The sequence below is a fragment of the Leguminivora glycinivorella genome, chromosome 8 (genome assembly GCF_023078275.1).
Source record: "Leguminivora glycinivorella isolate SPB_JAAS2020 chromosome 8, LegGlyc_1.1, whole genome shotgun sequence".
NCBI classification, from domain to species: Eukaryota; Metazoa; Arthropoda; class Insecta; order Lepidoptera; family Tortricidae; genus Leguminivora; species Leguminivora glycinivorella.
Genome location: NC_062978.1, coordinates 17421033 through 17437828, shown reverse-complemented (window position 1 = coordinate 17437828; position 16796 = coordinate 17421033). Strand labels below are relative to the sequence as shown.

Below are 16796 nucleotides of genomic sequence, written 5' to 3'. Positions count from 1 at the left end.
ACGAGTCACTACCTCTGGCTTGCCTTGGCTGGCCGTCCAGAGTGGAGTCGTTAGGGCTACATGCCCCATGGGTGGAAGTGAAAATTTGCATAAGACGCGAGTTGGTACAGTGGCTTAACAGCCACTGGGCAGAAAGCGGTGTGCACCTCTCGACACCCTTGAGTTCTCACACCGGAGTTGCCTTTGAGCCATCTTGGATGTCGCTTTTTGTGGGGGCCCATCTTGTGGGGACGAGTCACCGTCTGCCGGAAATAAAATTGGATACCGTTTTATTAGGCAGGCGTCCGGTTTTTTATCCATAGCCCAGTATTAAGTCCATCACTTTCATCAAAATAGACCAGTTCATTTTAGATTCCATTAACTCTCAAATAGTCCTTACACCCTGGCGGGTGTTGCCTCTGCGTGTGTCCCATGATACGGGCAAGGGCAACATCCGCTCGGTGTACCCCTTACATTTCATTAAAGTGTCGAAAGGGCCTCTACGCGTTGGCTTCGGCCCCGCGCACGCCTCCCAAAGGTCCGGAATACCATTGTTCCGTGATGGGAAAGACAAAAAAAATACGAGTCATAGTCAATGTGATCTTTGTGGATGAAACCATTTATAAAGGTGACGTTAGTGAACGAAATGATACCTACTCACTCTCTTTTTAATAACTGTCGGTGGCAATCAGCGTGCCGCCTGATAGAAGTGATCACCCTAGCCTATGAACGCCTGCAACTCCCGAGGTGTTGTCGACTCTCAGTGGCGTAGCGAGGGGGGGGCCGGGGGGGCCATGGCCCCGGGCGGCACATGACAGGGGGCGGCAAAATCGGCAATTAAATTTTTTTACATACATAGAGACAGAGTCGCACCATAAGTGTTCCTTTGTACCTTTTTGTTACGGAACCCATCTAATAAATAAAATTTTAAATTATGAGACCAACAGTTTTCAACTTGAGCTGAGAAACGTGCCAATTCTCTGTTTTGTGCTGGCGCCGAATGCACGATGTTCATAAGTATTGCAAATTTCAAAGCGATAGCATAAGTAGTTCTCGAGATATTTAAATAATGTGACAGACAGACAGACAGAGTCGCACCATAAGGGCACAAATAAAAGGACCTTTTTGGTAAGGAACCCTAAAAAGGCGCGAAATTTAAATTTTCTATGGGAATTTAACCTTCACCCCTATATTTTCAATATTTTTTTGAAGTGTCAGGATAATTATAGTTCGTCGATGATTCCGCCAACGTCAAGGACGTTAGGAAGGCACGCGTTTCAAGAAATTAACTAGCCGCGGAGCCCTCTATTTTACAAATTTGCCGTTTTTTTTAGTACCAAGATCTGGTTGACCGTCTTCTTTAGTAGGAACAAAAGACAAAAGCTATTGGTTTGGAATGTTTGGATTAAGTGCCTCAAAAAGGAAAAACGGATCCCTATAGGATCACTCGTGCGTCTGTCTGTCCGTCTGTCACAGCCAATTTTCTCCAAAACTACTGAACCGATCAACTTGAAATTTGGCACAATATGTCCTGTGACCCAAAGACGGATAAGCAATTTAAATTAAGAAAATTTAATTGTAGGGGTCACTTTTTGTTGGCAAAAATGAAAATTAAATCAAATGAAAGAGTTTTTTATAAGTATTTCAAAAATATTTTCTCAAATAATTTTTCGTAAGTAATTTAAGAAACTAGGTAAAAAATGCACAAAAAAATACACGAGATAGCCTTCAATGTATGGATTACACACAGGTATGGTAAGGGGGCGCCAAAATCGAGAATGTGGAAAAATCCATACAAAAATATTGCCATTCATAAAGCGCGGTTGCTAGGGCGCCGTAAAAGGAGGATTCTAGTCCTTGACGAACCACATTGTTGTGCGGCGAACGGCAAAGTAACGTCGCTATCCAAATACAAAAACATGAGTCTACCCGATAGTCCAAAGCGTTCCTCATAAAGCCAAGGGCGCAAATGTTTGTGAGTCACAGCAGATGGTGAGCGAACTTCAAAGCACTCAGATCACTTAGTGATGGCGAAATGTAAGGCCTAAAAGTATGTTCCCAAACATAGGAGCCCTGTGAAGTCAAAATACCCCAAAATATGTCAAAGACTGCAGCTCTGCAGACGATAAAAGCTTGAAAGTTTGCGGATTCCCCGCTGGCGAGTTGTCTTAATAAATCAGGTCAATAGGAAAAAAAATCGCGCTCGCTTCGCTCGCGCTTACTATTTATAATTATTTTCTCTTTTAGTTAGGACAAATTCCGAATCTGCTTTCCTGACTTGGCCACCATAGTGCTCCATTTTGTACTATACTAGGGTGCGACTACGAAAGTTCAACCTGTTCAACCATTTTTCCCTTTCGTACTCTGAAGTATGATGAAATCTGTTAATATTCAAATTACGGCATTACTATGAAAAAAAATTCGCGCTCGCTTCGCTCGCGATTTATTTTCCTACTTCGTGAAACTTCTTCCTAAGGGCGCCGAAACTCAAACTCGCTCTACCCTGATCCAATGTATTACGGGCCGGCGCTGATTACACAGGAAAGCAGGAAGGAAGGAAGATTATAAATATACAGTCAGCGTAAGTCGGACTTAAAAGAAAAAAAACTCAAATTTCAGTCTGCCGCTGAAAGGAGTTACCAAATCTCTTGAAATCTTCCTAAATTAATTTCCGTTTCGTTTTTTTAGAAATTGTTCAGAATATCGATTATTCTCAAAAATGATTTAAGTGAGTTCAAAAAACGAGGCGCTTAAGCCCTTCTTGTGGTGTACGAAGTCCTTACAACGATAGCACAACTCGCACTTATAATGACCAAATAATCTAGACATGTTGATCATAAGAGGGGCGGCATATCGGCAAAGTTGGTGATCGGCCCCGGGCGGCAATCACAGACGCTACGCCGCTGTCGACTCTATTTCCCTGAACAACACTTTCGCAACCAAGAACCCGCCTGGTGTGCACTCGTGAACTTTGCTCGGATGCCGCTGGGCGGGTTCTCGCGCGTTCTATACAAGATACAAGGCGGTTGTAATAATGACCCGTTTAAGGCCTGATTTAGACGACGTGCGAACTCGCATGCGATTTTAGTTACATTGCGGGCTGTTGAGGGTACATTCAATTTTATACAGCCGTCAAATACCGCATTGTAATAAAACTCGGATACGAGTTCTCGTACCATCTAAATGGGCCCTTAGATTAGGGCCTCCACAGACGGGAGACAAAATTGTTTTGTCTCCGTCGTATTTGTATGAAAAGTTGCGTCGCCTTGTGTGCGCACCTTCATACTAGCCCATAGACCGAGCGACGGAGACAAAACAGTTTTGTCTCCCGTCTGTGGGGGCCCTTAGTCGCCATTTGTTGTCTGGTAGTGAATGTGTTCAGGGAGAATAGAGGTAGAATGTGTTAATGTCTTGGCCGGTACTACAGTCCAAAGAGAATATAATCACAACGTTTTTTAGTCTGGCAAAAAAAGGGAGCAGAAATTAAAAAGTGTCGTTTTTAAGGGTGCGCGCCCACGGGCGACAATGTTGCTCGGCGACTTACGTATTTGTATGAAAAGTTCGTGAGCGCACTTTCATACTAGCCCATGGTCGCGACATAAAAGTCGCCCGTGGGCGCACCCTCTAAAAGTGAGTAAACGGGACGACACTACGATGTTGCCACTTTTTATTTTATTCTTTATTTGGAAAGCTTTCATAAATATAGACCAGTTGCAAAACATAGTGAATTAGTGATTCAATGCGGTGTCTTTGGTATGGTGTAAACTAAAAAATATAAAATTTTGCGGATCTCAAATGCGATTAAAACGTAATGATTCAATTCAATGCTCTTTGGTTGCGATTAAAATACTATTCGCGATTTTGCGTCCTTCTCTTCCTTATGTCAATTGAAAGTGACGCAATGTGTACACAACCGAACGACAAATCTATGACGCATCGCTAATTTGTTGTCATTTGAACGCATCCTTTTCCTATCTCTGATTTTTGCTTGCCTTGTGAAGTTTTGTTGACAGTTCGACTGTAAAAAGTTAACTTTTCCTAAAACTAAGTTGATTGTAAAAATATTAGTCTACATTTGGCGTTGAACTGCTGAATTACTTTATTCGTGGAATGGGAAAAACAACACAGGTTGATGGCGACAACAATCCAGCATCGGTTGATTCCGATCCAGACCCCGCTAAGTTACTGGAAGCTGCATTACTGCAGATGGATGGCATTATAGCGGGTAAGTTCTTTTAAATCTACATCGGGGATCAGCAAAACGCATTTAATAACTCGCGTACAGTTCTACTAGACTTCCAAACAATGAGCGTTTTCGCCGACTATAGTAAACATTTGTGATTCTTCCTGAAATTAACGATGTTTGGCTTTTCATGACACATTAAAATACCTAACGAACTATCCAAAGTGAAAGGTGTGCGTGACTGATTAGGACACTACTTAATTTATAACTATTAATAACCCTTTTAGGCTTTTGGCATGAAGAAAATTCCCTACACACTAAACACACTTATGTGAATAGTTAAAAATATCTGAACATACTCTCATGCTCTTCATATTAGTTGCTCTTGCTCTTCATGCTCATGCTCTTCATGTTTGTTCAGATATCTATGTAATTCAGTGCCAGATCTAAACTTTTTCGAAGTTGACCAAATGTGACTGTACCTATAACATTACATTATAATACAGAAACGGGATCCCTTTCTTTCCCATAAACTTATTGTTCATAATTTTGTTAGTCAGAAGTTGTTATTCATATATTTTGTGGTCATAAACATCACTAGTCATAATTTTTGTTACGAATAAAGTTTAATGGTTCTAACAATAACAAACCATAATATTGGATATCATAATCTCAAAAGTCATAAAGTTGATGAGTATAACATTGGAAAGTATAACAATAATTATTCAGAAATATTATTAAGCATATATTTTGAAGCCCTACTGATTGTTCTGCATATAGATTTAATGTCTAAAATTCCTAAAGTATATTATATTTCAGACATATATATAATTACACAGAAAATTTTTGTACATAAAATATTATTTATGACTTCAAAACAAAAAGTAACCCTATTCCTCAGGTAGGTTGTTAGTTTCCTTTGATTCCTTAGAGCGGAAATAGGAGCCCCAAGTAGCGGGGCTCCATCTACTCATTGGTGGAACTAAATTGTTTTAAAAATAACCCTTTTCCTCGTGTAGGTTCGTTAGTTTCCCGTTGTACCTTAGGCGGAACAAAATTGTTTCAAAAAGCAACCCTTTGCCTCGTGTAGTTAGTTTCGTTAGTTTCCTTTTGCTAGTTATCTTTTGTCCTTAAAAGCGGATATAGAAGTTGTCGACGTCAGCTCCTTGGCGAGACCAATTGGTTTAATAGGTGCCATGAAAATTTAATAAATACTGAGGAAGTTAGTAAGCCAAATTACAACTTACGAAAATGCAACATTTTTTATGGGAAACAATAGAGATCCCATTGAATGCTATTAGTGAAGAAACACATGGCTATTAATCATTATGACTTGTGATAAAATCCTTAGAACAATTATTCCGAATAAGTTTATTTCCTTCGACATTATGGATTTGCACAACTTATGGACTTTGATTATTATGGCTAATACATTTTATGACTAACAATAATTATGACTTTCAAAAATCGGAACTACAATTTCTGACGTTTAATTTTATGACTAGTGATAATATGACTAAGAAAAATTATGACGGAAAACGTTATGGATAGTAAAAATCGAACTTAAAAAATTATGGGAACCAATAGAGACCCTACAGAAACACTTATGACATGTTATTTTAGCTACTTATCTCTTATTGGTCTCCAGACCGGCATTTTCGTTGACTTCTTTTGTTAAAACAGATATTACTTCAGTTCCAGCAGCTACAGATTTCTTACAGACAGATGGCTGCACAGAACTCTCTTATTAGTATTCAATATCTGGGCGACCGAGCTTCGCTCCGTTCTATTTTAATATATCACGTCTTTAGATAAAAAAAAAACTCTTATAAATACAAAAACAAAAAAAAGACAAAAAACTAAAACTTAATTTCTGGCCGGGATTCGAAACCCTGACACCTACGATCTATCTGCGTACATTAGATCGACCTCGTACGACTGAGCTAAGCGGAATCGATGCGCGCGCGGCGAAATTAACGACCATATTTTACGTTTAGTAACGCGAAAGAAAAACTCGAAAATTCGCGTTTTCCGGGATCTAAGGCTACGCTAGATCGATTTTTACCCCCGAAAACCCCCACATAACAAATTTCAGCGAAATCGTTAGAGCGGTTTCCGAGATCGTCGGTATACTCGTATATAAATAAATAAATAAATATACAAGAATTGCTTGTTTAAAAGTATAAGATAAATTTATGAGAGATATGGCAAAGCCCTGTTTCATTTGTATCTAGGACATAAATTTACAAACACCCAAGAAAAATGTGTACCTTGCAAGCCCAGGGAGCCAGTTTAAAAATTTTAATAGCACCTTAATTAATTTTGGGCTTAATTTAGAATTGAGTGTTCATATTTGACATATGGGTTTCGAAAGGGTAATGAAGTAATGTCAATGTGACTCAACGGTATGCCCCTGTTAAAATGAATTGTCATTATTACTCACAAATTATTAAATTATTTCTCAATAAAATTGACAGGTTTTAAATGAGAACAGAACTATGATTGTAAGGAATTTTAGAAAAGGCCTTCATCAAGGGACAAGTCGAAGTTGCCGATGTAAATAAATAATAAATTATCTACTTGAAACTAAAACTTAAATAATACAGGCTATTTTAATTTTATTTTATTTATGTTTGTAAGGATAACGGAGCTTGCTGATGTGGACCCTCAAATCCTCTATTTATTCCATTAGAATCTCAAAAAATTTTAGGTTCAAAGTGCTACTCTATAAATGAACAGAACTGAAATATATACTAAAGTCTGAAGTAATAATTTTCCTTTTATAAACTTTATCATCATGCTATTAAGTACATGCATGCATACTAGTGTCAATTCTGTTGTGTTACCAATACATACATGTACAAAAAACTCATGTATGTATTTTTTAAGGAGTAGGCAGAGCATACAAAACTGCTCAAGTTGCTTGCACACAAGTCCCACAACACAATGGAAAGAGGATGATAGTAGTTTAAATAAAATTCCCTTTACATCAATATTTTGAATTAATTAACCATTAACTTCACACACTTTCCTTGGATTATTTATTTTTAATTCAGCCCTGAAAATTAATTTATTTTTAATGAATAAATGCAGATTTTTTTTATGACTATACAATGTGTGCATCTTCATGAATAAGACAGTCTATTTAATATGTATCAATTAAATGGTTATATTTAGTACTGAACAGAGTTAAGGCCATGAAACCCTGAATGTGTATTTCAGATTCAAGAGTATTGTAATTTTCGAATCATGGTTGTGTATAACATGCCTATACGAAGCTAACGTACTTATTCAGTTGACATTATGTAGACTTTACGGAAGGAGCCTATAATAAATAGGGTACATGAGATGGGGGCGCGATGCGGGAGGGTGCAAACTGTTGAACGGAGGGTGGCTGCGGCGCCAGTCCGCCGCCGATCGTCCGCCCGGCCGGACGCGTCGCGTCCCAGTCGCGTCGCAATCTCAAATGCTCACGAACCGACCTCGCTTAACTACATGTACATATCTCTTACCTTTTTTTTTTGTTTACTTTTTTTTACCCTTTCCCATACTGTTGTTTGCTGATTTTTACCGAAGTTGTTAGACTACCCACATATTTTGTTAAATGTGTGCTTGGTAATAGGTTGACAAATTTATCAAGTACGTATGGTCGTATGATTTATAATGGAATCGCGTAGGGTAGGATTATTTATTTCATAAGATATTTAACTGATGGTGCATTTAAAGGTATCTTAATATCTATCCCAACGAAAAGTAATAGTAAAGTACCTACCTATTAAGCTACCTCTAGGTATAATTCACGAAGTAGGAATTAATCGTTCTGAAATAACGAACTAAGATAAGGGTCGAAATAATTAACAAGTAGCAACGACTTTTCATTTAATATTGGATGAATCTCGGGGTTCATAAAAACTCGCTATTTTTTTGTTTTCTAATTTGAAAACAAATTAAGTATAGCAGTTACTTGAGTAAACATAGAATTGCTTCTCATTCGTTGAGTTATTCATGAGGATCGAGTAAACTGTGAACAAGATGAGAAAATAAATAGTTGTTCAGCAGTTTGAAATAAACCGTTGCCGCGTCTCGTTTCTGCAGTGTAGCGCACTAATGAGTTTTTGAACGACGGGCGAGGGATCCGTTCACAGTTCAGATACCTAGAAACTGTACGTAGCTCGAAGCGTTCCTTTCCATTGGGTTCCGTAAGAGAAAACGCTCCCGTCCCGTACCGTAGCCACAGCCTTATCTTTTGTAATTATGTAGGTAGTTTGAAAATATAGGTTCCCTGTAGCATACATTCCCTGTGGCTGGTGCCCTGTATGTTTTGTGGACACTGAATTGTCAAATGTTTTTTTTATATCACAAAAACATTTTGCTGTTTTTAGTGAAATTTCATGTAGGATTACACTTACACCTGAATTTTGAAGAATTATTCAAAGTCGAAAATGTATGTCTAAAAAATCGAGATAGCATTAGGCCCAAGCTAAATCTGTATTTTTGATAGCACAGAGCGTGATCCTAAACGGTACGTGTTTATGAAATTATAACTTTATAATATTTATTCACACTACACTTCAACGTTCTGTGTATCGGAAATATATTAGGATTTTAAATCAATCCTTGCATTGAAGCCCTATTTAGACAGTCCAACAACTTGTATAGGTACATCAAACAATATTCATATAAATTCAATCAATCAACACCGCAATGTATTTATTAAAAATTGCATACACATCCTCGAACCGTTTAAATGGGGGCGTTACTCAAATAAAACGTGAATAAAATCTCCTCTAACACACATCGTACACTTTGTCACAAGAATATTAAAATCCAACACATGAAAGAATGTAATCTCAGCCGGTTCGCGTCAAGATTAAATTTTTGAGCTGTTATCGCGGCCTCTCTAAACATTCTTACAGAGACTTCCATTAACGTCGATTTTTTTTTATGCGGATCACGTTTTTTTTTCTTTATCTCCAATATTTTTTTTACGCTTTTTAGGGTTTTTCGTTATTAGAAAGGCCGTCGAATGACTTAGACCTTTGTTGGATTAATTTCAACTTTTGTTTAAGTATGAGCACGTTTCCTCAAAGAAGAATTCGCGAAGCGTATCTTAGCTGAATAATTTACATCCTGGCGTTTATTTCACAACTTCAGTTATTTTTCTGCCAACGGGAAATGAGAAAACACAGAAAAGTTTTGTAATTACCATTCACATCATGTATATCCCGTATTTTTCACTCTATATTCAGCGTTCGTGCATGTTTCCGCCTGACCTCTATCTGCCTCCCGGATAACCCAGTGTCCAATAAACAAAGGGATTATCCTGCATGAAAAGCATTTTAATTGAAAAACTTGAGCAGATTTTTATCTATGTTTGCGAAAAATAATTAAAACATAAAATGGGATCATTATTATTTTTTGGACAAGTAGACGACTTACAAACTTTTCTTATTATTATTAGACGCAGACTTTACCTCAGCATACCCTTCACACTTTCACAGATGCCATGAATGATTAGCAGTTGTATTATGTCGAAAAATTCTAAATAGTTCTTTTTGACCCCCGAAAAACGAGGGGGTGTTTTAAGTTTGACGTGTCTGTCTGTCTGTCTAATGGTGGTGTGTGTGTGTCTGTCTGTGCTATCATAGCTCCTGAACGGATGAACCGATTTAAATTTAGTTTTTTTTTGTTTGAAAGCTGATTTAGTCGGGAGTGTTCTTAGCCATGTTTCGAAAATCGGTCCACTGTGTCGGGGGTTATTCAAAATTTTAATTTTGTGGTTATGTTTATTACCTAACAGATGACTACAGGGAGACCAATAATAAATTTCACTCTTGAAGTTGATCTTAAGAAATATGTAGGTACAACATACTTAATTGCGGAACCCTTTAGGGGCGATTCCGTTTGGCACCTATTTCTTTTTATTCATCCAAAACAATTTTCGTGTAAATATTTCCATTATTTATTTTATTACAATACTTTCTCCCTGCTCAGCCAATGAATCATGCTTCCAATTTTATCACTTATCCACGTGGATAAGACATCTGTCACTCTCACGCTGACATACCTGCCAAAGCGTGAGTAGCGTGACGGATGCTATATCCACGTGGATAAGTGATAAAATTAGAAGCATAATACGCCGGCTGACCGTTTTATTTTTTTCTCCACACATTCCGTTCCGATTTTCTCTTCTTCCTAAGCTTAGCGAATGTATCCGAAGTGAGATTCGTTGTAGCGGTATTGGATGCTAAGTGATGTGATTACTGCACGATGCCGGGGTGTTGGCATCTGCCGGAGCACTTCACCCGCTGGTGGTTGCTGGACGTGTGCAGCGAGAGGCTTTTCGGGGAAACCGATGCAGTCGACTCGCAGATTCCACAGCGTATGTATTACAATCATGAAATAATTTTCCTCTTTTATGTTGGTAGTTTTTCTGATTGAAAATTCCCAGGATGAATGCCTTTTCCCAGCAGTGGGACACTTTATAGGCTCGTCAACACAAGTTATTTTAGCAAAGTCATTACATCCGGATACTTGCAGAAGCATCCTATTCTTCTCTATTTCACCTGAAACTGGCGCGAGCGTGACTGCATTTCTGGGTGGTTAAAGTAACGAAGTAATGTCTAGAGTGTAGACGGTATCTAAATAGCCGCATTGGTTACACTGCACTGCTGGGAATACTGGGATGACATCCACGGTGAACTGATAATATCCGGTTTACATAATGAAACCGGGCCTAATTAACTTCTCAATTTCTATTGCCCCGTTTTACAGTATTAGGAATTGCAAAAATGCATTACCGTTTTAGTTCACACGTGAATCACATGATCCTTTCACATACACAATATTATTGCATCTTTTCATATCGAATGGTGGATAGAAATATGGTTTAAAATATTCCTTCAGTTTTATAACGAAGGTAAAGCGATGAGATTTTTTCTTTTTCTTCCCGAGGCAGCCCAAAGCGTCATTGTTCCTAGACGGATGCAATTCACTCGGTTCCCGCGCAATTTGCGCGAGTGGAGTCCTTTCGAAAAGGTTTTAGCCTCGTTGGGACGGAATGATTATTAATTTTTGCGGAGATTTTTTCCAGTCGTTCGCTAGAACTATACGTTATCCCGGCATTTGCCACGACTCACGGGAGCCTGGGGTCCGCTTTGACAACTAATCCCAAGATTTGGCGTAGGCACTAGTTTTTACGAAAGCGACTGCCATCTGACCTTCTAACCCGAAGGGTAAACTAGACTTTATTGGAATTAGTCCGGTTTCCTCACGATGTTTTCCTCCACCGAAAAGCGACTGGCAAATATCAAATTTCGCACATAAATTCCGAAAAACTCATTGGTGCGAACCGGGGTTCGAACCCGCGACCTCCTGAACGAAAGTCGCACGTACTTACCGCTAGGCTACCAGCGCTTCATAAGCAAGTATAAAATTAAAATATTGTGACACCAATTATCAATAGATTATTTTTTTGTAAAACCTGGCTCGGTACTTAGAGTGGGGTTTTTCTTTGCTTTCTCCAGCGAAATTCCAGAATGGCGTCAAATTCTTTAACTTTATGTAATTTTGTAACTTTTGTGCAAATTAAATTAACTTCATCACAGCTAAGTTTACGCTCTTAGCGCTATTTCGTAGCTTTTTGCACATTTTTCCGGTCTGTAGATAGCGACAATTATTAATTGAGGTGCAACTATGTGCTACAATTTCTTCTGATTAGTGTTGTAGCGGAATGGTCTTAAATCTTAATTTTACAGTGTAAAATTCCAGCGGACAACACTAATAATGCCTACTTACTAGAGCGTAATACTCACTCATCCGTTACTGACAAGATCGTATATCTTAATGCCTTCAATCATAATATACTGTCTTCCGTAACACAAAACGAGATATCGATATGGATATCTTCGTATCAATGTTACGCCATTGTGATTACATTGGTGTACACATGACATCCCAGTCTTATAACATCGCCGTGGAAGTTGTGTTGTGCTGGTCACAAATTGTGATATAAATATTATTATAATTCAGTGACCGATCGTGGTTTCGAATAATTCAAAAACGTGTCGCGTTTAGTCAAAAAGAAGTGCCTAAATAAATCAATGCCGAAGTAATGGCTTGTTTTCCAAGTTCTTACTTCACCTGTGTAACCTTCAAAGGGAAATAGTCCTATCCTAGTGGCTGTTAATCTAATTCAAGTCAGTTAATCAAGAGCTAAGCCAGTTAGCTAAATCCCCTGAGAATTGAGACAACGCATCTCTCCTTTGTACGGATGCTGCATTAATCACCAATCAATGTTTCGTAAGTGTTGACTATCCGCCGGCATATTTACGAGTATATCTCATCTGAAACATTGTAGTTGTGGAAGGATGCACTGTCAAAAAGTTATGAAATCTCAATGTAGATCCAATTACGCTTGTAACTTCAAAAACTCTTTGCCAAGCTTGTGAACTGTGGATGTACCATAACATTCAAGGATTTGTTTCTTGTCCAGAGGCGGGCGGCGCCGGCACCGGGCCAGGGCGCGCGGCGCGCGCTCGCGCCCTCGAGCTGGCGCAGCAGCTGGCCTCGTCGCTGCAGCACGCCATCCCGCCGCCCCCGCGCCCTGACTTCACCACCGCCAGCGCCATCCTGCGGTGGCTGCAGCAGAACAACAACTCCGTTGCACTTGTAAGTACCCTAACACAATACCATTTGTTACCTAATTCAGGCCCTCTAAGCACAACTTGCCTTGTCGCGCGCGAGTCCATACATGAAGTTGCGCTTGATGTATGGAATCGCGCGCGACAAGGCAAGCTGTGCTAAAGGGTCTGGTCTCACTCTTGCCCGCCAAGCGTTCCAATCCGATCCTATATAAAAACCTACAGTCCGGATCGCGGGTGCGTTCGGCTAACGTAATAAAATCGTCGTAAAAAATATCGTTATGGGACAAAAGACAACACAATTCACCAGTAAAAATAAGGATCGCCCATATCAGTGGCGCATTTTGCGTTTTTTAACCGTTAATCCATCAGGAAAATCTCGGCTGAAACCGCGTTTGTGAAGCTTTTATTCAAAAGTTGTGGTTTATGCGATTAAGGTAAGACAGCGGAACCATTTGCATTCTTGTCCTAGTTCCGTCGGATTACTTTGCAGCTGGAACACTGAACGTGGTAGGATTTATTTGGATACCTCTGGAGCACTTTATCAGATTTAGTGAGATAGTGAATTCTACTTTCCATTTAAAAGAGGAATAAATGCGAGCGTTAATTTTCCATTCACCCACTACTGCAATACTACTTGGATGGCCCGATGACCCAAAATAAATCTTTTCCTCCAACACAAGAGCAAACATGCCCCTTTGCTCGGTTTTGAGCGGTATATATCCCCTTAACGATATTTACATTGGTGAATGCAACGTTACTACTGAATGGATTATTCCCGGATACATAATCTGGAGTAGGATAGATATCTATCTATAGTTGGAGGTGTACATTAGTTTCCCAGATCGAAGGGTGACTTATTACGTGTCGTCCGCAACACCGCACGTCTTAGCCGTCAAACCGATGTCACAAAGCGGAAGTATTCGCGTTCACTCATGGTAATATGTAGCTTTGTTGCTACTACTCAATGTCACATCCCATTACCGGAGCACTATCCGTCGCTAGCAAGAATAAAATTAGATTGGACCCTTATTAGATTAGCAACAAACGCGGTCGAAGGCAAAGCAAACTTGGTTATAGAGAGGTATTCCGCTAGCTATGTGAATTAGAGCTTTGGGGTTCAAGTCAAGCAAAGGCTGACTGACGGTTTCGGAACTTATTGTTCGCTACAGGCGTATGGATATATACATTATGAATTCAGCCTGTTAACTGCGGACATTAAAGCCATAGAAAATGTGCCGTCCTCGAGGTTCATATTTTTACGTACAATAATACTGGCTAAGTAATAATTTATTTTGCCCGAAGAAAAGACCATATCCTAATATACATATATGATACGATAGATACTCCTGTTACTATATCATAGTATATGTATACCGTGATTCACGTCACGTAATTAGTACGTGTTTAATGAGCTCGTGTAGGCTTTCGTCTTTGTAGGTATGGAAGTGAACAACGTAATTGCTCCCGAGTGGAACCTTTGCCCGCTGATGTGAGCACTCTGGAAGTAGCAAAAGGTCTCCTTCGAAACCCGGAGTTTTGAAAATTACATATTATCACGAAATACCTACATATCCTACACCTTATAAAACGAAATCCCCCGTCCTTCTGTATATATGTCTGTTCCCGTTAATCTCATTTTTTCACTCTCATGGATTTTTATGTGTTCTAACGTATCAATGAAATGATTCTTATGAGAAGTTTCATTGTATAATTCAACAGGTTTTGTTTATTTTCGTGAAACCCGTGTGCCGTTATTATTACCTATCTTCTCTACTAGAAGCCCATTCTAAATTCATTCAAACGTGTATTAAATAAATATTTACGCCACAGATACAGTCCTTACAAAACTACCATACCTTGTATAGGTGACTCCTTTATCACAAACTTCATCCTCTCTGCTTCATTAGTCGAGAAAAACTGATAATTGCATCCAACAAAGTGACATACTTATCTGGACAATATGCGCGCCCGGAAGTAATGAAATGAATATTCAAACGGCGGCGCATGCTAAAAGTTCGGTTCAGTGAGCTAACTTCGTTATTTGACAGCGTGTGCCTTTGAAGTTGTTATTTATAATAGACTTACAGTTCCACGTATGTACGTGTACGAGTAAAACAGGAAATGGGTGCAGTTAGTAGCATCAGGTTTATTATTGTACGATGCTCCATATTTTCCAAACATAAAAGGTGATATTACCTGTCGAAACTTTCTTTCTAAAGGATAAAAGAGAAAGCTATTTAGTCCTTCCCAGCCTCGGTGCCCTAAAGGAGGCATTAGACAGTTTGCGAGTACTAGGGTACCAGGTGACACGTATGTGTTGAATGCGCTTTGTTTACTGACCATGCATTGAGCGCTGAATGGAGCTTGCACGCGCTCAAGCATTCATTGCAGCGGGTGACGGGGTTATTACCCTCTCCCGCTTCTGTGTGATGAATTCCGAAATAATTAAATGCTGCAGGACGAGACGCTGGAAGCGTGGCTTTAGGCGTACCTGTGACATCGAGCCGGTATCTGTTAGGACACTTAGAACTGAGTAATAGGAGCTTAGTGAGTTACTGTTTTGTCACTTACCTATTTTATTCTGAATCGCACAGACTATTTCAGCGGTAAATAAAGACTGGCCCAACAAACCTAACATATTTGTAAAATTAAACTGTTTTTCCCACATTTGCCGGGTGCTAAACACACAGAACGATCGACTGAAACTTAATACCAATAAGTACGTCCACTTGTCATCCAACGTCATTCTCACACCGGTGACACCGGCCAACCGCCTTCAGCTCTTCTTCTATGGCAGGCCTCAACTGTGCGTTTCTCCAGAAACTTCCTGCCACGCACAATAGTGGAATGACCTATCGCCTGCGTTATTTCGGGACCGATACATTTTTCAACGAATCTTACAGGCTGGCATCGCACCTCTTAACTTTCTGGTGTCGCGGGTGTCCATAGGGAATAGCGATTGCTTACCATTAGGCGACCCGTCTACAGCTGATTTAAAAAAAACTAGATTATTAGAGATAAAAGAGATGTTAGCCTTTCTCGCGAGTGAAATACTGACGCGCCGCCGCTCCTGTGCTAGGCCTACATCCGTGATGTAGAGTAGAATACCCGACGCTTGTTTTACCATCTGTAAAAGTAATAAAAGTACCTAATATAATATACGGATACAAAGGGCAAAGATTTTGACGCTGGTTCGCCTGAGCCTTCATCCCATTAAATTAAGCAATATGAATACGCCACTAACAACGTCCGCTCTCACCGCGATACCGCAGCCTGAATATCGGAAATGCTTTTGGCATTCTCGCCTGGCAGATATTTGAATATTGGACTGTTGTTGGAGTAAATCAATCAATACCCATGTTCATCGAAGTGCGTACATACACAGCGCACAGTCTAATATGCCAATATCGTTGGATTGAAATTAATGTCTGGTGTTCTACCCGACAGGCGACTTAACTGGCATGCTTCACGTACCTACTACAATGTCCAGGATTAGCGATAGAATAAATTACGACGTGTATGAAAAATCTAATGAGATTGGCCTGTAGAGTGCGGTTTGCAAGTTTGACGTGTCTGTCTGTCTGTTTGTCTGTGTGTGTGTCTGTCTGTGGCATCGTAGCTCCCGAACGGATGAACCATTTTAGATTTAGTTTTTTTGTCTGAAAGCTGAGTTAGTCGGGAGTGTTCTTAGCCGTGTTTCATGAAAATCGGTCTACTATGTCGCAGTCGGGGGTTTTTTCAAAATTTTAATTTTATGGTTATTTAACGTGCGGACTAAAAATGAGATCGTAGCTGTCGACAATTTCGTTGCCTCATTCGATTGGCAGTTTAATTTGCTTGCGTAACGGGGGTTATGGGACTTGGGAAAATCCCGCAAATAACTCTCTCCTCACTGTACTCGTTTCTCTCCACCGGAGGTAGGAGTCTTAACAAGGTGGTTCCAACGTGTCTCCCACAGACAAGTTTCAGCTAAAGCGCATTCCATTAGC

The 16796-nt window shown here is 39.6% G+C and overlaps 1 protein-coding gene across 3 annotated transcripts in view; it reads left to right on the top strand.

Annotated features, from left to right (window-relative positions):
- Positions 1-3975: 3975 nt before the first annotated feature.
- LOC125228977 (liprin-beta-1) overlaps positions 3976-16796 on the top strand; it is a 76072-nt gene continuing 63251 nt past the window's right edge. The window contains exons 1-2 of one of the 3 annotated variants that reach the window (XM_048133727.1): positions 3976-4204; positions 12657-12832. In XM_048133727.1, the coding sequence (XP_047989684.1) occupies positions 4090-4204; positions 12657-12832 (291 nt within the window). In that variant the 5' untranslated portion in view covers positions 3976-4089. Of the gene's footprint in view, positions 4205-10413; positions 10545-12441; positions 12464-12656; positions 12833-16796 lie in introns of those variants that run through there. The other 2 variants (XM_048133728.1, XM_048133730.1) reach the window with 2 other exon arrangements.